The sequence below is a fragment of the Gossypium raimondii genome, chromosome 4, assembly GCF_025698545.1.
Source record: "Gossypium raimondii isolate GPD5lz chromosome 4, ASM2569854v1, whole genome shotgun sequence".
In the NCBI taxonomy this organism is placed as follows: domain Eukaryota; kingdom Viridiplantae; phylum Streptophyta; class Magnoliopsida; order Malvales; family Malvaceae; genus Gossypium; species Gossypium raimondii.
In genome coordinates, this window is record NC_068568.1 from 4,756,767 (window position 1) to 4,781,234 (window position 24,468).

General features: G+C 30.0%; 4 protein-coding genes and 3 non-coding genes across 7 annotated transcripts; 4 read left to right on the forward strand and 3 right to left on the reverse strand.

Annotated features, from left to right (window-relative positions):
- Window positions 1-76: 76 nt before the first annotated feature.
- TRNAE-CUC (transfer RNA glutamic acid (anticodon CUC)) lies at window positions 77-149 on the reverse strand. Its single transcript has one exon. It is a non-coding gene; the product is annotated as a tRNA-Glu (tRNA).
- Window positions 150-265: 116 nt separating this feature from the next.
- On the reverse strand, window positions 266-2,146 carry LOC105780213 (thioredoxin-like protein YLS8). Its single transcript, XM_012604410.2, has 2 exons — window positions 1,912-2,146; window positions 266-747 (listed from the first exon to the last, which is right to left on the reverse strand). Exons 1-2 carry the CDS (start codon window positions 2,029-2,031, stop codon window positions 439-441), a joined length of 429 nt encoding a protein of 142 aa, XP_012459864.1. The 5' UTR covers window positions 2,032-2,146; the 3' UTR covers window positions 266-438.
- Window positions 2,147-7,887: 5,741 nt separating this feature from the next.
- On the forward strand, window positions 7,888-10,328 carry LOC105780197 (porphobilinogen deaminase, chloroplastic). The gene is made up of 5 exons (XM_012604388.2): window positions 7,888-8,281; window positions 8,911-9,316; window positions 9,408-9,614; window positions 9,710-9,887; window positions 10,000-10,328. The coding sequence occupies exons 1-5, from the start codon at window positions 8,070-8,072 to the stop codon at window positions 10,110-10,112; spliced, it is 1,116 nt and encodes a 371-aa protein (XP_012459842.1). The 5' UTR covers window positions 7,888-8,069; the 3' UTR covers window positions 10,113-10,328.
- Window positions 10,329-11,588: 1,260 nt separating this feature from the next.
- TRNAE-CUC (transfer RNA glutamic acid (anticodon CUC)) lies at window positions 11,589-11,661 on the forward strand. The gene has a single exon. It is a non-coding gene; the product is annotated as a tRNA-Glu (tRNA).
- A 2,863-nt stretch (window positions 11,662-14,524) lies between these two features.
- Window positions 14,525-14,597, forward strand: TRNAE-CUC (transfer RNA glutamic acid (anticodon CUC)). Its single transcript has one exon. It is a non-coding gene; the product is annotated as a tRNA-Glu (tRNA).
- Window positions 14,598-18,982: 4,385 nt separating this feature from the next.
- Window positions 18,983-21,526, forward strand: LOC105780198 (protein TRANSPARENT TESTA 16). The gene is made up of 8 exons (XM_012604389.2): window positions 18,983-19,111; window positions 19,347-19,581; window positions 20,376-20,442; window positions 20,519-20,683; window positions 20,779-20,820; window positions 20,909-20,950; window positions 21,023-21,241; window positions 21,325-21,526. Exons 2-7 carry the CDS (start codon window positions 19,394-19,396, stop codon window positions 21,218-21,220), a joined length of 702 nt encoding a protein of 233 aa, XP_012459843.1. The 5' UTR covers window positions 18,983-19,111; window positions 19,347-19,393; the 3' UTR covers window positions 21,221-21,241; window positions 21,325-21,526.
- A 128-nt stretch (window positions 21,527-21,654) lies between these two features.
- LOC105780196 (pentatricopeptide repeat-containing protein At5g08305) lies at window positions 21,655-23,318 on the reverse strand. Its single transcript, XM_012604387.2, has one exon. It carries the CDS (start codon window positions 23,252-23,254, stop codon window positions 21,677-21,679), a length of 1,578 nt encoding a protein of 525 aa, XP_012459841.1. The 5' UTR covers window positions 23,255-23,318; the 3' UTR covers window positions 21,655-21,676.
- Window positions 23,319-24,468: the final 1,150 nt, after the last annotated feature.

Consider the following 24,468-nt stretch of genomic DNA (forward strand, 5'->3'; position numbering starts at 1 on the left):
GCTCTGTTTATCATATTAGACATAAAAGGATAATTTTTTTTAAAACAAACCAGAAAGGTCAAAACATAAAAGGGATTTCCGTTGCCGGGACTTGAACCCGGGTCTCTCGGGTGAGAGCCGAGTATCCTAACCACCTAGACTACAACGGATCTTGATATTATAGCATCATTTATATTTTCATATGTTAAATAAAAACGCATGTTTCCTTGTCAAACAACCGTAGGAAAGTCACTCCAAGCAAAGGTGCCATACTGTAAACAAGCAATAAGAAAAACACATAAAATATATATTTCAAAGTTTCATCTCAAATTGGATTATCCTCCACGTACATGCAAGCATTGCAAACGACATACACAATTCATAATGAAAATAGTCTGTATTGAATTCGCGAAATATGACCATTAAATCTTTCTGATCAACAACAGGTTGCAAGAATAATCAGTAGCGGTATTTTGTCGAGTAATCTTTCGGAGCAATTACCAGACCACGACCTTTCCTTGCCCCACGGTATACAGTCTCAATGATGTCTATGAACTCCTGTTTGTCCTTGAGAGCCCAGTTAATCTTGTTGTTATTACCAGTGCCAAGATCAATCATAATGTGCTTGTTTCTGAAAAAGAACATCACTGTCGATGGATCGTAAAGCTCATACATTGTGTTAAAATCAGGTACTTCTGTTATGTCTACAAGATAAATCACAGCAAAGTTCTTTATTGTTTCAGCGACAGAAGCAAGCACCTCATCCATCTGAAAATGAAAATAATATAACTAATTAATCGACTGCAAAGTTAAGTTAAAGTATAATGATAAAACCATTTTCATTCCAGAGGAAGCAAAAGCAAGTCGATATTCAAGCATTCATGAATAAGTGATGACAGAAAATGATGTTTCCAGATATGCAGCACTCAAAAGAAGAAGAGGGAAAGGCAAAATGTTATGGAAAAACTATTGAAAAGGCAAAATGTTATGGAAAAACTATTGAAGTCCATGATCTTACAAGCACCCCAAAGGCAACATGCTCAAATATTAGCAACACAAAAACCATTTCCCTATTATGTCAATAAGCACAGCCAGCTATCAAATATAACTTTGATTAATGTAAGGTACCAAGTTCAGCATTCAAGGACTTGACCAGAGGGCTAATAGACCAAACAAGGAGAAAGCTAATATACTCATAAAATAGAAAGTCATTATTAAAAGCTCAATCGATATTTCCTTTCGCTCACTCGGAGAAGATTCTCAGCTTAAGCATTTCCTCACATTGGCAGTTTTAGCAGTTCATACAGGAATACCAAATATTGTTTCATGCCAAAATATTTTAAATTTGACAAGCAACAATTATTCACAAAATGGTTCATGTAGCATTGAAATTTACAAATTGGGAGAAGTTTCATAAGGGATCAAAATCAGGCAGGACTATCAGGAAAGCGACCTAATAGATATCTGGCATCTACTAAAAAGAATTCTTAAAACAAATTTGTTAACTAGGTACCTAGACACAAGTTCATCTAGCTCGTACAATAAAACTCGGGCTCTTGTTTCGCCCCCTTTTAGAAGTTCTTTCAACTTAATGAACATAACAGAAACAGCAGACATTAAGAACCAAGATCAAGCAGCCTTCCTGAACCAAAAGCACGCTTGCTAGCAGCTCAAGGGATTGAAAACAAGGTCAAGGGCAGGTCTAGAAGAAAATTTAAAGCAATCTGAAGATAAACAACCCACTAATTACTAGTTGCTTAGTTATGAGATAAAAACAATCAATTTTTTTTCTTTCCAACACGATGCTGTCCTTGAATTTCAATCATACCCTTTTTCATATTTGATTAAAAAGCCAACAAATTTATAGCGAACATAGGATTTACTGAAGACCCTTTTTCCTATTGTAGCGATTTAGAGAGATGAAGGGAATACCTGCATGCAAGTTTCGTCCCAGTCGTGGCCGAATCGGATGACGACGAGACGCTCTTCCTCTGCCAAGATGGCCTGATCTACGGCCCATCCTGAGTGCAGGTGCGGTAGTAGGTACGACATCGTCCGATCGTTCCCCTGAAGACTAAAATTCCCTTTTTTTCGCTGATGATGAAATGCTTTTCCTCTCGCAAAATTTGTGATATCAAACCCTAATTTGGAACAAGAAACGCTCTGAAATGTTAGTGGCTTATAATTTATAGACGATGCGTTGGCCACATGCAACGCCACGCTACTCCGGCGCCAAATCCTTATCATAAACGCAGCGTTTTATCATGGGTTAAAATTTTATTTTATCTTCAATATTGTTCATGTCTATTTTATAATCATATTCGAAATTCGTAATTATTAACTAGTTTCTAAAAGCACATTCGTTCCATCTTGTTTTACACTTTTAATTTTTAAGTATTTTTTAAATAAATAAAGTATTTTTAATTTATTGTAATTAATTTTTTCCTTTGTTATTTAAATTTTTAAAAATAATAAAAGATTCAAACAAATTAATATTTTGTAGATCAATAATCTTTTAATAATATTAAAAATTTTAAATCATAATTAAAATATTTCTACTATTTTCAATGTAAAATATAACTTTCCTTCATGTAATCATCATTTAAAATGATAAGTTATAAACCGGGTTAAAAATATTAATTATTTTGATAATTTAAATATAATACTAATAAAAAATTATTATTAAAGAATTTGTACAAATAATAAAAATAATATATTATAAAATAAACCATTTACCATTCAATTTTTATTTTTATTTTCTTAACAGTCAATAAATTGACTATAATAACTGTAAATAATATATACAAGGAGGATCCACTTATACGGATGTAAAACAAAAGTAGTTTTATAATGTTCCGTATATTTTTGCACGATTAATATTTTAATAATCCAACCATTAAATTTATCGGTATAATTGTACTTATCATGCACGTAAATTTTCAAATTAATTCGACATCTCTATCATATCGATCTAAAAAATGTATATATTAATACTTATTGAACGATTCAAAAAAATTATATAAAATAAATAGTTGGAAACATTTTATTTACATCAAATTTGACATACATGATCTATCTGAATAGAATATGAAATATAACGGTTGGATCATTAAAATATTAATTGTACAAAAATATACGAAATGATGCAAAACTATTTTAGTTTTACACCTATGTAAGAGGATCCTCCCAATATAATCAATACGTGGCAATAAAATATCAAGTGAAAAATAAAAAGAACATCTTTTTAAATGATTGAAATTGTAATAAATGTAAATTATAATTATTATTAATATATATAATTATCATAAAAATATTTTAATTAATAATTATAAATTGAATATTATAAATATTTTTAATAATAATTTAGTAATATGATAAAATATAAAAATTATTGTGATCGGTTCTAATATTTTTTCAACTCGTGCTTTTATAAATATATATTATAATTTTGTGTACTAATTTATTTATTAAATGTTATTAGTTTATTTAATCCTATATGTATATAGCTTTTTATTATTTATTTACTGTTTTAGGATAAGAAATTTTAAGAATTGCAAGAGACAATTTAGTATGATCAATTGAGTTTTGAATGAAGAGATGTTGTGTTGTATCATTGGATGTATTATTTTGTTTTAGCATTAACTTATATTAATATTGATATATTTTAGTGGGAGTGAGTTGAGTTTGATTCGCTCAATTTTTGAACTGTCCATGATAATTCAATTCAATTTAGTTCGATTTTTATTTTTCATATTAATTTTGAATTTTGAATTTTGAACTTTATTTTAATAAAATGAACATTGTTTTATGGTTTTTGAACATTATTTGGTAATGCTTAAAACATAAGTTTGATTGTTCAAAATGTGTATTTTATACTCATTCATTTAAATGAAATAAATTCATTCATAAACATTTTCTTGAAATTAATTTATTCATGAATATTAAACAAATATATTAATAGATATTTTCATAAAAATAATAATATAATTAAAAAATTTAGAATTTTAGGGAAAAAACATGTTTCACATTTTAGGAAACATAATAAAACATAAATATTATTGATTATATTATAAATAAAGTAAAAAAAAAACTTCCTTTAAGACATTTTTGAAAAATTAGTCACAAGTAACTTTATTTTTATATAAAATTAATTTAAATCAAGTAAAATATTGTATTATTGATAATTTTCTAATTTTAACCTTTAAAATATTAAATATTGGTATCAAATATTAGACCCGAAGATTACAATATTAAATAATATTTTAAATATTATTTTTAACTGTATTGATGTTAAAGTTAATCTCTCACATTTAATTTTATTAATTATAAAAATTGAGTTTAACATTATTAATTATTATCATATTGAAAATCATATTATTTAATGTATCTAATGATATTCAAAGATTTTATACATTTATGGTATTGAAACTCAATACCTATATATAATACTATAATCTAAACTTTAAAACTATTAAGTTGTTGGTGTATAAAATTTTAATAAATGAAAAAATGTTAAACATTATATTAAAAAATAATATGAGCGATATTAAAATGAACCTGAGTTAACTATTTACAAATATGGATGGGTTTGGATAAATTTTTAGACTTATATTTTAGAATGGACCAAATATAAAATGTGTTAATATCATGCTTAAATTCGATTGAACTTGGACCAACTTGGCCATGAACAACTATATCCAAAAGCTTTGTACTTTACGAATGTGGTGGATTTAACCATTGTACTTTAATTTGATCATTTGTATTCTCTATACTTTTCATGTAACACCCCCAACCCATATACATCGCCGGAACCGGGTTACGGAGCATTACCGGAGTTTACAAATCAAACAGATAGAAATTTCAAACATTTCATATCGCCAAAGCATCATTTTAATCCAAATGATAAACATATCAAATCCAAATCAATTTTTCCTAGTTCATGAGCACTTAAACATAGAATTAAATTAACATGCACCTATCTATATTTAGTTCAATTTATCATGCCATAATATGGCTTCAAAAACAAACACATATTTATATGTATAAAACCAACCAAAATTAAACTTATAACTTCATTTACAATCAAACCACCAAATAACTATTATTTAGACACTCTAGGTACATGTCGACACAAAGGATAGACATCACCACATTTGAGTTCGAGATCGTTGTTGGATGCTAAATTGGCGATCAAAAGTTAAGTAATTGACCTACGCACGGGAAACAAAACCGTACGCTAAGTATAAACTCAGTGATATTTCTATAATCCGAATATTTAAAGATAAGAAATTAAAAATATACAATTAAAATATAAACACATATTAATATTTAATTATTACAACAACCATATCATATTTCATTTGTTTCACAAATATCTCAATCCTCATACTTGCTATATAAATAGCTTTTCACAATTTATTTCACATTTCATTATACAATTGCAATATCCATTCCATAGTCATTTCATGAGTATATAACTCATATATTCCATATATTTGCAACATATTTCACATTCTATTTTCAATTCACTATTTCACTTCCATTTCTCATACCATGCCATTTCAATATCAATTATAAAACTTTATTATTCATTTACCCCTATTAACACGACTCGGACTCGGACGGATACACAGATCTAACCAAACACACCAGTTTGGCACCCAGTGCCTCATCGTATAATTCAAAGTAATAATTTGACACTTAGTGTCTCATCTGTTAAACTGAAGTAAATTGGCACCGAATACCTCATTGAATTAATCCGAAATAGTAAATTGACACCCAATGTCTCATCGACTCGAAGTCGAAGAAATCCCTGAACTCTTCCAATCCTATGGCATGCCATTTATATTCGACCCAGCCCGATACAATTAATAGGGTTTCAATTCACTTTTCAAATATAACCAATATTCATTTCAATTCAAATAATCAATATATTCAATATATATATACCAATTCAATCAATATAAATTCAATAAATTCATCACATATTAAATCAATCCATTTCAATTGCAAAACGCAACAATTCTCACATCAATACTTACCATATACATTAAATTGAATTATAACAATTAACAACTAAATTCGGATTATAGAAATACAAACCAGAAATTCCGAACTATTCCTCGTCGACTTTATCTTTCCCCTTTTTCGTCGAGGATTCCGGTACGATGTTAGCTACGGAATTAAAACAATTAAAATTCATCAATACAATACAGTACAATACAATAAAATTTCATATTGCATATTTTAATTTTTACTCAACATTTGTCTAAATTTCAATTTAATCCCTAAACCGAGACTAATTTCATTTCTTCACAATCAATTATATATTTTCATTCAATTTCCACTTTAAACTAGATTTAACTCTCTAATTTCACTTAAATCCCTAAATTTCAAATTTTCACAATTTAGTCCCTATTACTCAAAATTTACAATTTATTCTACAATTCAATCCTTTTCACTCCTAACTTAAAATCTATCAATTTAATCCCTAATACTAAAATTATTCAACATTAACAACATTTAAAAACTCAATAATTTCTAAAATTTTGACATGGGTCGGTAGTATTTAATATCGAATTCCAAAAACATAAAAATTAAAAGAAAAAGGGACTAAATTAACTAACCAATTAAACTTTGAACAATTGAAGCCTTAAGGCCGTGACTTTCTCCTTCCTTTCTTTTCTTTTCTTTCTTTCTTTTCTTTCTGTTTCATTTCTATCTTTCTTTCATTTTATTTATTTATTCTTTATTTATTTATTTTTATAATATAATAATATATATACTTAATAATTAAGTAAAACATATTTTATTATAATATATATTAAATTTATAAATATCTTACCTTATGCACTCATTAAAGAACAATGGCATAATTAATCCCTTTAATTTTCTTTAATCTATAATTCAATTTTCACCCTATATGCAATTTAGTCCTTATACCTAATTACTTTTAATTCAAGTAAATTCACTTAATCGAAACCTAATTAACTACACAACTAGCTTCGTAAATATTTATCAAAAATATTTACGAGTCCAATTTACGGAACGGAGTCCTGTGAATGCATTTTTTAATTTGATTCTTTTAATTAATTAACCATCGAATCGTTAAAATTTCTTAATGAAACTTTAATACCACATTAATGACACTCCTTAAATATTTATAAAAATATTTACGGCTCAGTTTATAAAATTAAGGTCCCGATACTTTATTTTCTAAAACCATTTGAACTTAATAAATCACTTATATAACATAAATTATCAAAACAAAAACTTTTTTTAAAAAAAATCACATTTGACTCGTAAATATTAAATAATAATATTTAAGAACTGACTTGTCAGATTTGGTGGCCCCGAAACCATTATTTCCGACACCACTAAAAAAAACGGGATGTTACATTTCAAATTTTAAAATTGTAGTCATCACCAAATGAGAACTATTAAATTCATTAAGTTAAGTTATGTCCAAAATTTGATGTGGCAAACGTATTATCATATGTATAATATTATGTTAGCTTGTTATTTCTACATATGACTCACTAAAAATCTATTTAATGGATTAGTGATTGTTATTTGTGTCTAAGATTAAAATTCCAAAATTAAAAAGTATAGGTTTAATTGGCGAATATGGAATAAATCTACAATTATACACATATTACAAGACTAGTAATTAAAATTAACCAAATAGATTTAATTGTTACTATTTGGGTTAGGACTAAATTTTCAAAATTTGAAAATACATAGACTAAAATTGACCAATTCAAAACTACATTAACTTTGATGAAATTAAAGTACAGAAACTAAATCAACAATTTTCGCAAGAGTACAGGGACTAATATCAGAATTTAACCCAATCTTTGCATAAAGATGGGAGACAGATAATAATGAAAAATCAAAAGAATGGGGAAGAACTGTAGGGTAGCAAACCGTATGGGATCATAGCCATTGTAATCCCAATATCCTATCCAGTATCCGCTTTCACCCAGCTCTTTCTTTCTTAACAGTCAAATAACAAACATCAATCTCTTCAAATCCATTTCAATCTCCCTTTTCTTCTTCCTCTTCTTCTCTATCGAGTTCTCTAGCTTCCAATGGAGACGCTAGTTTATTCTCAATGTACAACCCACGGCGGCGGCGTACTCAAATCTGGCGGCGGTGGCGCCGTCTCTGTTCTCGGCTTCCCCCTCCAACATCTTAAGCCCCACACTCTTCCTGGTTCAAAGAAAAAGCAGAGCTTTGGTGCCATAAAAGCTTCTCTTGCCAAGACTGAAGTTGCACTTCTCAGAATTGGCACTAGAGGAAGGTACATTCTTTGAATTGTTGCTCTGTAAGTTGTTAAATTGTAATGCTGGAAAGTGATCTTCTCTCTGATTTGTTAAAACACTTGGATGGTTTCTCTGGGTTTAAATTGTTTTATAGAATCTAGCTCTGGTATTAGCTAGTTTTGTGAATTTCTAATAGAATTTCGGTTTTTTGCATACTTAGTCCTTAATAGTCGGTTCAGTTAATTCCATCAGTCATTGACTTTTTTTGTTATTGAATTATTTGTTAGGTTCAGTTGTTCTTTCAAAATACTTGCTTTCTTTTATTTGGCAATTCTCATAGACTAAACTCAACTTGTTGGGCTGTGTAATGAAAGCATAATCCATAATTATGTTCCTCTATGGGTACTTATAGATCCCCTTTGTGATCCTTTGATGCGCTACACATATTCGAATCCTAGACATAACACAAATGAGTGCGAACAGATACCGACTTATCCTGTTATAGTCCCGAGTCTAGGATCGAGTCACTGGATGAATAGCACAAAAATCAGATTCAAAGAAAGGGTCTTTCGATGTGGTGTGGTGAATAGTTCTTCCATTTCTTGTGTTTTTGAAGGATATCTTGAATTTCTTCTGGCTATTTATGTACTTTCGATGTGTAGGACAGCCCGTTAGCACTTGCTCAAGCTCATGAGACGCGTAACAAACTCATGGCTTCCCATCCTGAGCTAGCTGAAGAAGGGGCTATAGAAATTGTTGTAATAAAGACAACCGGGGATAAAATCCTGAGTCAACCACTTGCGGACATTGGTGGGAAGGGCTTGTTCACAAAAGAAATCGATGAGGCTTTGATAAATGGTGATATCGACATTGCCGTCCACTCAATGAAGGACGTTCCTACTTATTTACCAGAGAAGACGATTCTTCCTTGCAACCTAAAGCGTGAGGATGTTCGTGATGCATTCATTTCCTTGAGTGCTTCTTCTTTGGCTGAGCTTCCTGCGGGGAGTGTCGTTGGTACTGCATCACTTAGAAGAAAGTCACAAATACTCCATAGATATCCATCACTCAAGGTAAGTTACTTCACATATTCTTAGAGGAATCAGCTAAGTTATTTAAGATTCTCTTCCGATTCAAACATATAAAATTACTTCTTTATTTTAGGTGGAGGATAATTTCCGGGGCAATGTACAAACACGGTTAAGAAAACTTAATGAAGGGGTCGTCCAGGCAACTTTGTTGGCATTAGCGGGACTTAGACGCTTGAGCATGACGGAAAAAGTTACTTCTACTCTTTCAATTGATGAAATGCTACCAGCTGTTGCACAGGGTGCTATTGGAATTGCTTGTCGTAGCGATGATGAAAAAATGGTATGTATTGTCTTTGCTTATTTCATGGCTAACCTTAAATCAGTCAAGTGGTGGTTCTGTGAATCTCTTCTCATCTATTGTTATCTTGTACACAGGCCAGTTACCTAGCTTCATTAAATCACGAGGAAACACGATTGGCAGTTTCATGTGAGAGGGCCTTTCTGTTGACACTTGACGGGTCTTGCCGAACTCCTATAGCTGGATATGCTTCCAAAGACGAGGATGGCAATTGCATATTTAAAGGATTGGTAGCTTCTCCTGATGGAACTCGCGGTATGACCATCTCACTCGGAACATTTCCCAGATTTCTCTTTTAATCTTATATCTTCTATAAGAACAACTTTGTCATTTCTTCTATATATGTATGTATATGTATATATTGCAGTGCTTGAAACTTCAAGAAAAGGCTCATACCATTTCGAAGATATGGTTTCGATGGGGAAGGATGCTGGCAAAGAACTTCTATCTAGAGCAGGTCCAGGCTTCTTTGATTCTTGAATAATTAAACAACAATCTAGCTTTTTTTTATTGGTTGTAATTCTAGGAAATGTTGGTAAATTCAGATCTAGATATGTATTTTTGATGAGTGGTGTTAGAATGTTAGATTTTTTTATTGCCTTGTAATTTTAATTAAACTAGTTCATGTGTTGCTGGTGGATAATTTATAAGTTAGTTATTATAATCTTATATTAAATTATTTAATAATTAAAATAATGTTTCAGTAATTAAGTAATATTAGTAAATAATTTTCAATGTAAAACATATGTTCTATTGATAATTACTTGCTCTAATTAACAATTACACTTAAATTAATGCTATATACAATAATATGTTTCAACAAGAGGAGCATTTACCTCCTTTCCTTTGTATTTTCTTTTGCTTGAGTTTAACAACAAATATAAAAGTCGGTTCGATTAGTATGGACATTGTTGCCAATGCATGAAGACGTGAGTTTGAGTGCGCTGGAGCGCATTATCCTCTTGTTTATAAGTTGAGTGGAGCGGGACTATGGGTAGTCTAGGCATTGTGTCAAAAAGAATAAATGTGATCAGAACCTATAGTGAAATTGTTCAAAAATATTTTTAAAATTACAATTTAATTATAAAATATATAAAATAGCAACTAAAAATAGTAAAATGAATTTTTTAAGCAGGTTTGAAAAATATTTTAGAATTGGACAGCTCTAATTACATGCAACTAGATCTAGGATTAGGCTTGTTGTTGAAATTCAAAAACTCATCTTAGATTTGAAAGGCTTTATGAAAAAAAAAAGTCAGTTTAGAGCATAGTTTGAGCTTGAACTCAAACATCCTTGAGCTCAGTTTGGTCAATTTAACAAGTTTGTAATACATATTATATTAAATAATCTATAATGTTATAATATAAATATTAAAAATTAAGTTGTTATATATACAATTTTGACAAATGAAAAAAGTTATTAAAATAATATAAATAATTTTCAAAAAATAAAAATAATATAAGTAGACCTAAAATTTAGACAAAATTCTAGATTTATATTTTAAAGCGGTTTGAGCTAGCATAAAATTATACTTACGCTCAGCCCATAGACATCTCCGATATCTCATTTGGTTACCAGTGTAATAACATAAGAAAAAAAATATTTATTACATATGTTTTACAATATTTGAATATAAAATAAAGAATAATTAATATAAATTTAAGCTTAAAACTAAAAATTGAGTAAAAACTTTTATAAAAATAATACCTCGAAATAAGCAAGACTTTTTCTTTTATTGGACTAAATTCTACAAATTAAATTAATTTATTGTTAACTTATATACTAAATAATGTATAAAAAATAATACAACAACCTAACGTATCGTTAGGTTGGTCTCATTTAATATTACATGGAACGGAATCAGTAATCTGAACCTAGTGAGATATTTTTAGTGGAAAACCATTTTTTATTTAAATATTAGTACAAAAGTATTATTTGCCCGAAAATTGACGAAATCCGTTGTAGTCTAGGTGGTTAGGATACTCGGCTCTCACCCGAGAGACCCAGGTTCAAGTCCCGGCAACGGAAGTCCTTTTTTTTTTTGGACCGTTTTTGACTTTTAGGAGCCCTTTGGATTTTATCTGCTCTATTTGTTGATGTTTCCATTTTTACGGTTAAATGGCATTAGTAGTGAATTTCTTTTTTGGTCTCCTAAAATAAAATGTTACAAAATGGTACCCAACTATTAGTATATTTCTTTTATTTTTAACTTTGGATCGCTTTTTTTTTTTTACTTTTATTTGGTCTCTTTGTTGATGTTGCCATTTTTTTGGGGGTAAACTACATTAGTAGTCACTCAATTATTAGTGATTTTCTTTTTTTGTCACCTAACATAAAATGTTACAAAATGACCACCCAACTCTTAGTAGATTTTATTTAGCTCATCTAATTATGAAAAGTTATAAAATGGTCACCCAACTATTCAATTTTGTCTTTTTTGGTCACTGGGTGGCTAACAATGGGAGCATTTAAAATTGGCATAATAGCAACTTTAACCATCAACATTTATACATTGTGTAATTTGGTCCTTTTTGTAATTTTGCTTATCTTTGTTACCCTTTCACCTAAAAAACAATTTTATCAGTTAAATTTGATTAAAACTATATAAAAATGGAAATACTGAAATGCCCAAGATAATGATTTCCATCTTTTCTCATTCTTTTAAAATTAACCCTTAATGTAAAAAGAAGAAGAAGAAGATGCTACTATGCCAACTTTAAAAGTTACCATAGACCAGCTGGTGACTAAAAAAAATAAATTGAATGGTTGGTGACCATTTTGTAACTTTTCGTAATTGGGTGACCAAAAAAGAAACTTACTAATAATTGGGTGACTACTAGTGTAGTTTACCTTTTTAAAATTTTTTTGAATTTTGAAAATAAATAATAAATAATTTACTTTTTTAACTTATTTAAATAACTTATATGTTAAAAAGCCCTTAAGAAAATGCAAAAAAAAAAACAACTAAGCCCCTATATTAAATTCACACCCAATTAAGTCCCTCATTGTTAACTAAAAAAATCAATTAAGCCTCATCATTAACGGTTTCCGTCTATTAAAAATAAAAGTATTAAATCTTAAAAATATTAACAATGATATAAACTTATTAAAACTATAACAACATTATAACAAAATTATAAAAAAATATAATACTATAAAATTTTAAAATATAATAAATTATAAAAACAATAAAACTTATTTAAAATATTTAAATTAAAAAACGTGTTAGAATTTTTTAAAAATAATAAAAAATTGTAAAAAAAAATTAAAATTAATATAAATTTATAAAATTTATAAATAAATCATAAAAACTTGAACTGGATTGGTTAGCCCGAAATCGACAAGGCCACAAGGGTACCAATTCAAGGAAAGCCATTAGATCGGTTGATTTGGGAACCGGATAGTTAAATTAATTTTTTATTTTTTTAATAATTTTATCAAACCAGAATCTCACTATTCAACTATTAACATATGTCATAATGAAATATTCTAACCAAGGTTTTTTAGAATTGGATCGATCGTTGAACTAATCAAGCCACCGATTTGCCAATTTTTTTGATTCGTCCAGTTTAATTAAATAAAAAATTAAAAAAAAATTGGTTCAATAGTCCAGTTCCTAGGTCAACCAGTCTAATGTCTTTCCCCACATTGATATCCTTACCGATTTCGGTCTAATTTGTCCAACACACTAATCCAGTCCAGTTTAAGTTCTTATGATTTTTTTAATAATTTCTATAAGTTTATATCAATGTCAATAGTTTTAACACTTTTTTTAATAGAATTTTAATACATTTTTATAAATTTTTAGAATTTATTAGATTTATTCTATTTTTAATATTAATAATTTTAATATTTTTTGATAAATTTTCTAGTTCTTATAATTTGATATAAGTTTTTATTATGATTTTTAATATATTTTATAGAAAAAATATTAGACTAAACTAGAAGCTGTCATGTGCCACTATTTGGTTGGTCAATCAATTTATTTCAACTGTCAACATGGTCAATGACAAAAATGTTAACAAGGGGCTTAATTGATTATTTTAGTTATCAATAAAACTTAATTGAGTATGAATTTAATACAGGGCTTAATTTAAAATTTTAAAATATTTTTAATATTTTTAGACATATAAGCTTATTTAAATAAAATAAAATACGAAAGAAAGAAAGAAAGAAAAACATAGGAAAACATGAAAAGATACGCTCTTTGTTCATAGAGGATAGAAGTTTGAAAATTGCTTTCTAACTATTTGCTCCTTAACATAAATTTGATTTTTTTCCATATTATTATTTCCTTCAATAATATGTTATAAGTTAAATTTTATTTATTCTTTTCTATACATTGTATAGACGTAGGAATAAATTTTTAAAATATATGTTTGAACTCTTGACATTATATTTTTATTATCTCGATTTGGTCATTTTAATCAGAATCACATTTGATTTTTGTAATAATTTTTATATTATTAGTAACTAGTGACAAAACCTAGTTTGAATGGAATGTTTTGTACAATTTTATTTAGGGATAAATTTGAACGCACATGGATTTTTATATATAAATTTTGATTGTGTAATTTTATACGGGAAATGTTAATGTAATTCAATTTTGACAATTTACTAACATTGTTATTGATATGGCACCATTTTAAGTACACATAGTGTAATACGAATAGTTATATATATTTAATATAAAAATAATTTGGTGTATTTATCCCTTTAACTGTATTCAATTGAATCAAAATTAAAATTTCACGTATGTATATGAACCACAATCAAAGTTCCATATGCATAGTTGCATCAAATTAAAATTAATATATCAAATTACACATTAAATTATAGTAAGATCTTTGAATATTAGTTAAAAAGTAAAATGCGAGAATCATTTGCAAAATCCGTTGTAGTCTAGGTGGTTAGGATACTCGGCTCTCACCCGAGAGACCCGGGTTCAAGTCCCGGCAACGGAAATTGTTTTCTATATATTTAAAACTTTGGGCAGTTTTTGACTTTTTGAGCCCTTTGGGCTTTATCTGCTCTGTTTGTCGATGTGTGTACCCATTTGTTTACTGCCACTTCTCATTTAAAATTTACTATATTTTGATGCCTTCCATTAGAAGGAAATATTATCTTTCCCCATAAAGGAAAAGAGTGTATAAGGAAAGACCAAAGTGATTAAGAAGTTACAAAAGGATGCCATCTCTTTTCTATTATAAATCAAAAGAGTTTGACTTTCAGACTTTTGGAAATTTCTACCTTATATTATCTTCTTCATAAAATTTTATGTTTTAGGGATAACCTTATGGATATGAACATTGTTGGCATGTCATGGTTTATAATGATGATATTGCCTGTTGCGACATTGTATATTCGGTCATGGGGAAAGGATCGTAAACACTGATGCCACGTCATCTGTATGTCACATCAACGTTTTCATTTTGAACGTGATAATATCACTGTTTCATACAATCTTTCCTCTCGACGATGATTGTATCAAATCTTTCAATTAACTGAATTCAACATGATGTACAGTCGTATTGGATAATGCTTGGGAGTCCGTTGGATATTATTAAACGCTTTAAAATACTATATCAGATTCAATAAGATTGGAATGGCAATTAATCTAACATGATTAAATCCCAAAATAAGGACTTGTGAGTATGATGATATATGGTTTAAACAAGTAAATCGGAAATTGATTTAACAGGTTCGATTTTATTAAATTTGTTTCAATTTTAGTTTGGTTATTGTTTAAATATATTCTACTTGGTTTGTGAATTACAATTATTTTTATTTTTATTTAATTTATAATTAATTTTGAAAATTTGTAATATAAAATAAATGTTTATATATAAATTAGTCAAGAAAAATTCAAAATTCTATATTAACAAAATGTGTTCTCTTAAAAAAAAAAATTAACTTAATTGATGGAATTTGATTCTGTTGAATTTCGAAAAAACTATAATATTATAGGGTAACTATAAATTTTATCCAAAATCAATCTGAACCAAACCCTTATCACCCAATAATAGATAAAAGTGCCATGGAGATCTTTGGAGTAAAAGTCAGATAGCATTTTGCCCCATTTACTAAAAAACGGACAATTTAGTTTTTGTATGTTAAATCTAAGAGTAAATTGTTCATTTCTGTTAAAAAGTTCATCAATTTCTATTGTTAAAAATTAGCTTGACTAACAGAATAAATAGACATCTACACATGGCGTGCCATGTGTACCTCATGTTGACATACCGAGACCAATTTTTAATAGTGGAAATGGATAAAATTTTTAATAGAAGGACCGGTTTGCTCTTTGATTTAATGTACAAAGACTAATTTAACTATTTTTTAATAGAAAGAACAAAATACAATCTGTCTCCTAATATAAGAGCCTTTATAGGAATTTTACCCCAAATAATACTATATATCAACATTGTGGAGGCTATCCTTACGGGGTTATTAAATGGTAATGATGATGCAAAATATAGATGCCTGGCAAACTCCATGTGAATAAGAACCCTAAATTAGTGGTGGAAAGTGGACCTTAAACCGCTTCTTCGACGGTTTCCATTTTGGGTAAGTCCCCCCCATGTTCTCATCTTCGTTCATTTCTTCACTAAAACTCCGTCTCCCACAGTAAAAAATAGAAGAGTTTTATTATACGATTTGGATGCTCTATGGCAGTTTTAATGGTGGATGATCAGCTAAGTGGGATATGATGATAGTGACAAGCAATTGAGAAAAAAATAAAATAATGGTGGACCAATGTAGGCCATTGGGTTTCCTGTTTTGGAAAACCTAATATGCATTGTCTGTCTGTGGCTTGTTACTATAATTAGGGTTGGACCATTTCCTATTAAACTACAAAACCCCTTATCTCCTCCTCTATAAGAATTCTAAAATGATTAAAACCCATTTTTTCTGTTCAATTTTCTAAGTATAAGAAATGAATATCACTGCTCTTCTATCATCAACTGATGAATGGAATTAACTTCATATATATATAAATGTCTATATATATGCAATCTCAGGATTTGATTTAATCCACTACTGGAAGTACACTGTCGGAATTCTGAAACACAGTTAAAAGAACAGCTCTTTTATGTAATATGTGTGTGTGTGAGGAAGGGTTACATATAAACATAAACATTAATGGAACAAATTAATGAAATATTTTCATTTTTTGCATATAATGATAAAGCAAAAGATGATGACTTTGTGTATGTAAGAGATGTAAACGATGAGGGAGATGAGTATGAACTTAGTTACAAGCTATTCTAATATTGGTGTAGCTAGGGGCAGGCAAGACTTTGACCTCTTCGGTTAAATGGATAAATTGCTCTTTAGCCCTTACCAAAATTAAAAAAAAAAATGGATTAGTTTGTTTAACCTTGGGTTAAATATAAAAATCGAAATTTTAGTGGTAAAAGTATTATGGAGGCTATTGTACTAGGAGTTGGATTGTATTTTACCTCCTATACTGAAAGAAATGGGCAAATTAGCCCCTATTCATTAGATTAAAGAGTAAATTAGTCATTCTATTAAATTTTTTATCCATTTCTACTGATAAAAAATGGTCCATGTATGCTAGCATGAGGTATACATGGCCCATCACGTTTCATTGTTTGGTTATTCTATCAAGCATGCCAATTTTTAATAGTAGAAATGAATGAAAATTTTAATAGAAAAAAGACCAGTTTACTTTTTGATCTAATGTACAAGGACTAATTTGCCCATTTTTAAGTAGAGGAGGCAAAATGCAATCTGGCACTTAATATAGGGACATCCGTGGTATTTTTATCAAATTTCAGCCCTTCGAAAAGTTAATAATTTAACTTAAGTTTCTTTTTTAATACAAAATATTTAGCTTTGGCTCACTAAATTTTATATTAATCTTATCTTAACCCCAAATAAAAAATTGAATTTAAATTCTTTTAAAAAAAAGTTTAATTAGTGATTTGAATCCAATCCATTTACACTAATAAACAAAATTAGAGGAAGATTAGGTGTTTAAAACAAAGATGGTGGTGATATTCAAAGATTTTGGACCATAGCTCACCCAACTTAACCTAAAGACAAATCCAATTGCATGAAGTAACATATTGGTCCAATTGAAATTACCCTTTTGGCATAAAGGTTTAGGGTAAAAAAAGTTACATTTCAAATTTAACTCTAATTTACTCAAAGTTAATATGAAAGTATTGCATAGCAAGTCTGTTTGTTTTAGTCAATTATGCATATATCATGGGATTGTTACAGTTTGTCTTTTCCCAATAGGGGGTGTGTTTTAGGGTTTTGGGTGGGGGACCTCCACCTCCATTGTTGAATTCCCAATTCTGGGAAGCCATAGTTTTGTACCAATTGTAAAAGGAATTTCTATTTATGCCAAAATTCAGGTTGCTTGACAGATATGAGATCAGAGGAGTGGTTTAAGACTCACACCACAACACCACCCCCTTTTTGTCTTTCTTTCTTACATTTTCACAATAAAGGGTTGCTTTTTGGTATTGAATTACTCATAATGCCATTCCTCCTACTCCATTATTTTTATTTTGTAATTAGGGTTTAAATAATTATTGTAATTAGAGAGTCCTATTGAACTGAGTGTAACTGGAACACCCCAATTACTTGCTAGATTCAATATAAAACATTAAGGAGGCCGAGTATAAATAGTAATAAACTCCAACAAAATGCAATAACATCCTTTAATTGCTAAAATAATTTCAAAATACATACACATTCAACCTATCAGAATAAAATATGCCTCTCTTTCGTGTCACGAAAGTTATCTATATGTTAATCTACATGAAATGTTTTTCACATACAAAGAGAATATTAATCACTAAACTCGTACATTTTTCTAAAACAAAGTTTATCTTTAAAATAATTTCTAAAACTACCCATAACCCCAACCTATAAATAGGAGAATAATATATTTCATCGCTAAAATTTTAATTGGGAGTCTTTTGGTCCTTGGTAATTTGCTACACACTTCACAAACTAAACTTATTTAGAAAATTAAAATTTCATATTATTACAATAAACATTTCCTTGTAATTATATTTTGCATACATTTTAAAAAAAGTTTATGACTATAATTACTATGTTTTGATCAAAATGTTGTATTAGTCCCTGTATTTTTATATAATTTAATATTGAACCTTAGGTTAATCCTTACTTTTCAATTTAAAATTTGAGTCCAATCATTAATACAGTTAATATTTTCGTCAAAATTGATTAGAGTTCACAAATTTTATTGAAAAATACAAAAAAAATACTAAAAGCAAAAATAAAATCAGAGTAGGTCTAATATATTTGTATCAAATATAGGTGCAAATTTGTAGTTTAATGAGAAAAGATTGGGGGCATTTAGAAAACTGAAAAAATAAAAATAAAATTATAGCAAAGCTTATAGAGAATAAATTCCTTGTTCATACACGCTAGCTTCACCAAAAGAGCTGCAGATTTACGAGAGCAAAGCAAATAGGTAATAAACTCAGAGACTCATCATCATCATCTTCTTCTTTTTTTATCCAATAATCCCTTCCTCTTTTTATGAACTACAAACCATAAAAACAAAACTTGTTATTTTCAGTTCCAGAAGCTTTTTACTTTCCATTTTATCTTATATTATAGCAACCCATTTTTGAAAACTTCTTTATTAAGCTCAGCTGCTTCATTTTTTGTGTGTGCGGCTTAATGTTTTTTTTTTTGTTTCCCAGTTTCCTTAACTAGGTAGAGATTATAAAGGCAAAGAAAAGAGATAATTATGGGACGTGGAAAGATACCGATCAAGAGGATTGAGAACCAGACGACTAGGCAAGTTACGTTTTCGAAGCGACGAGCTGGGTTATTGAAGAAGACCCATGAGTTGTCCGTGCTTTGTGACGCTCAGATTGGGCTCATCATCTTCTCCACTACCGGCAAGATGTGCCAGTATTGCACTGAGGGTTACAGGTCCTTTTCATTATTTACTCTTCTCTTTTCATTTTCATGAATCCATGGTTATCTTGGTTGAAAGCCTGCATGGGAGTTTGATTTTTTGACTGACCAAGATCATGTTTTGTAAAAATGAAGAACATGAACTAGCTAGGGTTTCAATTTCAAGGCTACTTTTTCAAGCTAGAGTTAAGTTTTTTTATGGTTGTTAAGTTCTAATTTCATGATCTGCAGATCTCTTTAGCTTCTGCATTAATTTGACTGGTTACAGTCTTTGTTATCATCAATTTGAATTCAAAAAGCTTTCAAGTGCATGAATATCCCTATTGATTTGAGCTGGCCAGATCAAGGGTGTTGTGTTGTTTGATTTAGACATTAATGAATGTTAAATAATGTAAAATTTAAGGGAAATTGGTGGGTAAAAAAAAAAAGTGTTCTTTGTTATAATCATAAGGGTTTCATTTTCTTCCATTTCATTATTAGTGTTTTTGTCCATTTTAAAAAAAAAAATTTCAATATATATCCTTAATAGAGATTAAATAAACTTTGACCAAATATGAGAGTTTATAAGCATCTTAATTTTGCACTCTTTCAATCATAGATATAGGACTACGGATTTTTAATCGACTTAATTTTTCATGCTTATCTTTCTCGGAAAATATAAGAATGGAATTTTACTGAGAAACAAACACTTTCTAAAGCCTTTTTAATTAAAATTAAAAATCATCTAAGCAAATTTTCTTACTAGGACTGTCTTAGATGACAAAATTTTCCATTTTTTCTTTGTTTAATGGCTAAATGTTATGTGACAGAATGGAGCAAATCATAGAAAGGTATCAGAAGGTCACTGGAACTTGCATTCCTGAGCATGACAATCGGGTAAGATCACTCGCATTTCCTTCTTCAATCTGCCTCAGCATGAAGGTATTTAGTGAATATTTTCATATATGTATAGGAACATTTGTACAATGAATTGGCAGTGTTGAGGAAAGAAACTCGTCGCCTTCAACTAAGCATGCGACGCTACACTGGTGAAGACATGAGTTCTATACCATTCGAAGAGCTCGATCAACTTGAACACGAACTCGAACGCTCCGTCATCAAGGTCCGAGAGCGAAAGGTACATGTTCATCATCATCTTCTTAATGCATTTTGAACTAAATATGTCAATTCCTTTGTTTTTTTTCAATTGTCTTCCCCGTGGGGTTTTTGCAGAATGAGCTCTTGCAACAACAACTGGATAACCTACGTAGAAAGGTGATGAGTTTAAACATTTCTTTAAGTTCCCTCCCACACATATAAATCAAAACCAGAAGATAATTGAATTATGATTTTGAATGTGTAGGAGAGAATACTAGAGGAAGAAAACAGCAATATGTACCGCTGGGTAAGTAAATGGTTCAACTGAGCTTGTATTGAACGAGAGTTTTGGGTGCTAAAACGTTACCTTTCCTCACAGGTGCAGGAACACCGAGCGGCGATCGAGTATCAGCAGGGAGGAATGGAAGCTAAGCCAGTGGAGCATCAGCAAGTTGTGGATCAATTCTCTTTCTTTGGAGAACCAAGCAGTGTGCTTCAGCTTGCTACCATTCCTCAACAGTTCCAATCCTATCAGCTCCAGCTTGCTCAGCCCAACCTTCAAGATTCTAATGTCTAGTATTGTGCCATTGCAGCTATGGTAATTACATTCATCATCATTTAATCTTCATATACACGCCTTACATATAAACTTTTGACAGTCTTTTGATTACATTTCTACAGATTTTCTGAGAAGAAAAGAAGATGGTATATTACATAGACAGAGAGTGAGCATTATTGGGATCAAATCTTGTGTTCAAATTATCTATTAAAAACATATTTCTGATATTATTTTTGTTTAGGGGAGTGTGCTATATGCTTTCATGTTTCTGAAGTTAAAACATTCAAACTCAACATCAATACCCTTTTTCTGTGTGTTTCTTGATTTTTCTTTTTTCTTTTTGGGTTTTTCTTAATGAACATATGCTACTAAGATAAATATATATTTATTAGTTGTACTGAACTTTCTGAGACAAATGGACCGGAAGCTTAACACAAAATACCATTAAAAGCTTGCACTCAACCACAATTCATTTCATAAAGAAGGATATTCTTGAATATCCTTATGAACATCAAGTTTCATTTGGCTTACAATAAATTCTAGTATTTCATAAATTTGTTTTGAATTAGGATGTGTTTCATCGTGAGCTATAAAACTATAAAGAGTTCCAGAGATTTCCACACAACTGAACCCAGCAGACTTCTTCACTCCCCTTCTTTCCATGGCCTCTCTCATTGTTCTTGCTTCTTTCCATCGCTTGACAGCCGCATAAATGTTAGATAAGCCGATATATCTACCATCGTGATCTGGGTCTAATTCGATTAGTTTCCTTCCTACTATTTCTGCAAGATCAGATTTTCCATATATTAAGCACCCATTTAACAGAGCACCGAGCAATGACGAGCTCGGCTCTACGGGCATTTCACATAGAAATTGGTATGCTTCTGCTACCTGCCCTGCTCGAGCTAGAACGTCCACCATGCAAGCGTAATGTTCACTCTTAGGAGTCATACCGTGTTTGCCAAGACACTCAAAGAAGTACCAAGCTTCCTTCACTAATCCACCATGTGCACAAGCACTTAACAAGCACAGGTAGGTGATCTCATCAGGGAGAATCCCAGCTATTTGCATTTCAATAAACAATTCAAGAGATTCATTAACCAAACCATGAATTGCAAGCCCTCCAATCATAGCATTCCAGAACAACACATCGGCCTTACCATTAGAAACCCCACGAAAGACGTATAAAGCTTCTTCTATTGCTCCACATTTAGCATACATATCAACAAGAGAAGTACGCAAAACCAAAGTCATTTGTAACCCATTGTCCATCACATAACAATGCATTGACCTTCCTTGATCAAGCGCACCCAAATGTGCACAAGCACACAACACACTCACCATAGTTACCTCATTAGCTTTGGGACCCAACACTAGCATTTCTGCAAAGATTGCCAAGGCCTCCTTATGATCCCCGTTCTTAACATACCCATCGATCAAACAGCTCCAAGAAACAACGTCCCTTTGAGGCATCAAATCGAAAACTTGACGCGCAGAAGCCATATCCCCACACTTGGCGTAACCATCCAACATAGCGTTCCACGAAACAATATTCTTCATCGGCATTTCATCAAACACCCGACGGGCGTAAACTATGTCATGGCAGGAAGAATACATATGGATCAAAGAATTGTTTATGAACTTATCTAACTGGAACCCATTTTTCAACGCGTGGCCATGAATCGCACCACCAAGTTCCGGCTTCAAAAGACGAGCAGATGCCTTGGCGAGAAAAGGGTATGTTAAATAATCAGGGAAGACCCCAGCTCTCAGCATTTTGATGAAAACTGAAAATGATTTGTTAGGATTTTTGCTGATGGAGTAACCTCGAATAACGGTGTTCCAATCAAAGACTCGAGGGGCGGGTAGGGTGGAGAATAGGCGGTAGGCATAATCGATGTTGCCGGCGCCGGAGAGAGCAGCGAGAGAGAGAAGTTTTGATGAAATTGGGGAATCATGGCGGAGACCAAACGTTATTACAAGTGCATGGATTTGCTTTAATTCGGAGAATGATTTGCATTTAACAAGGACATTGATAAGAGCTTGGAACATTCCACATTTACAAGAAGGTTGGACTTGAAACTCTAAAGCCTCCTACCATTACAAATTCTTTCATACTTCCCATTAAAAATTTAATTAGAAATATTTTCACTCTTTTAAAATATTAAATTATTCTTATCAATTCTTTTAAAACTTATATTTGATAATAGTCAATTTCATAAAAAGTACATAAATTATTTTATTTAATAAATTAAATTTCAATTAATCCTTTTATCATGTTTAATATATAATTTGGTATTTAAGTTTGATTTTTTTAGTATGGTATTTGTGTTTTTTAGAGCGTGATACTTGTATTTGATGAAGTTATATATTTTGATATCGATGTTAACTTTTAGTGTTTAATTTGAGCTTTAGAGTTGATTTGATGAAAATTCATAAAATTAAACAAATTCACAATAAACACTAAATTTATTCTATTAACAAAATTATGAAAAATTCAGACCTAACAATATTATGAATTAATTTCCATCAAATCAACCTTAAAACTCGAATTATACAAGAAAAGATCAACACGGTCATCTTTGAGTATCAAAATATATAACTATTGTCAAATACAAGTACCAAAAAATAACATAGGTACCATGTTAGAAAAAATGTTAAACTCAAGTACCAAATGATATATTAAGCATTTTTAATATAGACAAAAATTATAAAGAACTTTTCTGGCAATCATGTTCCAAAGAATCACATTTTTAATACATTTGTATCATAGAACATGACTTACAAAAATGTGTTTGATTCATGAAAAACAACTTGATCGATAGAAATGGCATACAATGCAATGAAAAATAAGTACTTTTCCGTAAATTGACTTACCCTTTTAAAAGCTTAAATCATTTTCCAAAAAATATTCTTTTATTAGTAATTTTATATTATATAAAAGCTATCTAAATAAATTTTATATTATTATATTATTAATAAATTTTTATTTTAATTTTAAAATATTTAAAAGTAATATAAAATATGAAAATTAAAATTATTAAAATAATTATATAATTATTTATATTTAATAATATGATTGTACAAGCCCAAATGTGCCTGGCCCATTAAAGAATAAACCCAAATTAAATACAAGCCTAGATAGCCCAATACATTAAATAAAAAAAAAACCTAAGCAAAGCCCTAGCTGCATAGCAGCCACCAGCAACCTCCAGCGCCGCACGTCTCGGGGCCGACCCCGCTCCACGCGCGCCACTCCTCCGCGA